Genomic DNA, 2584 nt, shown 5'->3' on the forward strand with positions numbered 1-2584 from the left:
CCAAAGAAAGCATCACCAACTGGGATGACCTAGTTAGCAAATTTCTAGCCAAATTCTACCCCCCTCAAAGAGTCATTAAGCTGAAAACTGATGTGCAAACGTTCATGCAATTAGAAGGAGAATCATTGTATGAAGCTTGGGAGAGGTATAAAGCTTTGATTAGAAGGTGCCCAAAGTGAATGTTTAGTGAGTGGGTGGAGCTACAAAATTTCTATGAGGGCTTGACCATGAGTTCAAGGAAAGCTTTGGATTATTCATCAGGAGGATCCTTGCAAATGATGAAAACTGCTCAAGAGGCACATGATCTTATAGACATGGTGGCCAATAATGAGTATTTCTACTCCTCTGAAAGACAAGCTGCTCCAAAGAGAGGTGTATTTGAGCTTGAAGGAGTTGATACAATCTTGGCTCAAAATAAGATTATGCATCAACAACTTTAGCAGCAAATAGAAATGATGTCAAAGAGGATGGATGGACTATAACTTGCAGCACTAAGTACGACTAATCAACCACCAGCTGTGTGGGGCAGCAAAAGGAAAGCTATGGAGAACAGTAGCCTGAACAAGTGCAGTACATGCACAATCAAGGAGCTGGACAAAATGAGTTCCATGGAGATATTTACAAATCATCCTGGAGAAACCACCCCAACTTGAAGTGGGGAGAGAACCAGAACCAGTAGCCTTGGCAAAGAAACTCCAACCAAAATAGTTCCAGAAACATAACCCATCAAAACCATCAAAACACTAACAAAAATCCATATAGAAAACCACAAATTAACCACCCTGCATCCACCTACTATCTACCAAATAACCCATCAACTAACTAAAATAACTCTGATTCACCATCCACATCCCATACTCAGCCACAACCACTGCTAGAATCCCAAAGAATCTCCAATTTGGAGATGATAATGGAGAAAATGATGAAACATCAATAGTTGGCTAACAAGAACCATGAAGCCTCACTGAGAAATTTAGAAAGACAGATTGGAAAATTGTCCAAACAACCAGCTGAGAGACCAACCAACTCTTTTCCAAGTGATACCATCCCCAATCCTAAAGAAGAATGCAAAGCAATTCAACTCAGGAGTGGAAGAACATTGGAGGATGACAAGGCTAGCAGTAAGGAAGAAGTGGCAATAGAGGAAAAAGATCAAGAGAGTTCCAAGAAAAGAGAGGAAGAGCCACAAGCTTCAAAGAAGGGAAAACAAGTCATGGAAGAGCATCCACAAGAACAGAGAAAGGTAGTGAAACCTTACATACCTCTTCTGCCATACCCTCAAAGGTTACAAAGAGAGCTCAAAGATCAATAATTACCCAAGTTTCTAGAGGTTTTTAAGAAGTTGAAAATCAATATCGCACTTGTTGAAGCATTGGAACAGATGCCTTTATATGCAAAATTCCTCAAGGAACTCATTAAGAAGAAGAAAAACTGGAATGAGAAGGAGATCGTGATCTTGACACAAGAATGCATTACAGTGACTCAGAAGGGTCTTCCACCAAAACTCAAAGACCATGGGAGTTTCATCATATCATGCACCATTGGCAATATGGCCTTGGAAAAAGCTCTCTGTGACTTAGGAGCCAGCATCAATTTGATGCCTCTCTTACTAATGAAGAAGCTTGCAATAGAGGAAGCCAAACCCACCAGAATGTCACTTCAAATGGCTGATAGATCACTCAAGATACCTAATGGAGTTGTGGAAAACTTATTGGTGAAGGTAGGAAAGTTCATTTTCCCTGCTGATTTTGTCATTTTAGACATGGAAGAAGATGGACACAACTCAATTATCTTGGGGCGACCTTTCTTAGCCATAGCAAGAGCTATCATTGATGTAGAGAAATGTGAAATGACCCTCAAGGTGCATAATAAACAAATGATCATCAATGTCTTTAAGGCCATGCAATATCCCCCTGAGAAGGAAAAGCATATGAGGGTGGAGATGATAGAAGAATTGGATGAAGAGCTGCTTGAAACACACGGTCAAGATGCTCAAGAAGAAGAAATGGAGACAGCCCAAGAGGTCTTAGAGGAATAAGTGACTGAAGTCCCCTATGAAGGCAAGAAGGAAGAGAAGCCTAAATGGTAGCGCGAAATTGTGATCAATACTTTTCACAACTCAAATGATCCCCGGTAATGAAACCAAAAACTTGGTGTTCAATACCATGGCATAAACACAACTTCACACAACTAACCAGCAAGTGTACTGGGTCGTCCAAGTAATAAACCTTATGCGAGTAAGGGTCGATCCCACAGAAATTGTTGGTATGAAGCAAGCTATGGTCACCTTGTAAATCTCAGTCAGGCAAACTCAAATGGGTATGGTGATATACGAATAAAACTATAAAGTTAAGGATAGAGATACTTATGTAATTCATTGGTAGGAACTTCAGATAAGCGTATGAAGATGCTTTCCCTTCCGTCTCTCTGCTTTCCTACTGTCTTCATCCAATCCTTCTTACTCCTTTCCATGGCAAGCTTAAGCAAGGGTTTCACCGTTGTCAGTGGCTACCTCCCACCCTCTCAGTGGAAATGTTCAACGCACCCTGTCACGGCACGGCTATCCATCTGTCAGTTCTCGATT

General features: G+C 41.0%; 1 protein-coding gene across 1 annotated transcript; it reads left to right on the forward strand.

The window, feature by feature from the left end:
* Window positions 1-227: 227 nt before the first annotated feature.
* On the forward strand, window positions 228-2038 carry LOC107466755 (uncharacterized). The gene is made up of 3 exons (XM_016085761.1): window positions 228-374; window positions 938-1243; window positions 1382-2038. Exons 1-3 carry the CDS (start codon window positions 228-230, stop codon window positions 2036-2038), a joined length of 1110 nt encoding a protein of 369 aa, XP_015941247.1.
* The last annotated feature ends 546 nt before the right edge of the window (window positions 2039-2584 follow it).

The sequence above is a fragment of the Arachis duranensis genome, chromosome 9 (genome assembly GCF_000817695.3).
Source record: "Arachis duranensis cultivar V14167 chromosome 9, aradu.V14167.gnm2.J7QH, whole genome shotgun sequence".
NCBI classification, from domain to species: Eukaryota; Viridiplantae; Streptophyta; class Magnoliopsida; order Fabales; family Fabaceae; genus Arachis; species Arachis duranensis.

What these genes read in the sequence shown, in the direction of transcription:
- LOC107466755 (XM_016085761.1), top strand. Translation starts at nt 228, where the DNA reads ATGAGTTCAAGGAAAGCTTTGGATTATTCATCAGGAGGATCCTTGCAA. An exon ending in AAGCTGCTCCAAAGAGAGGT is followed by an intron (nt 375 to 937) that starts GTATTTGAGCTT and finishes AAACATCAATAG; the next exon opens with TTGGCTAACAAGAACCATGA. An exon ending in ATCCACAAGAACAGAGAAAG is followed by an intron (nt 1,244 to 1,381) that starts GTAGTGAAACCT and finishes GCATTGGAACAG; the next exon opens with ATGCCTTTATATGCAAAATT.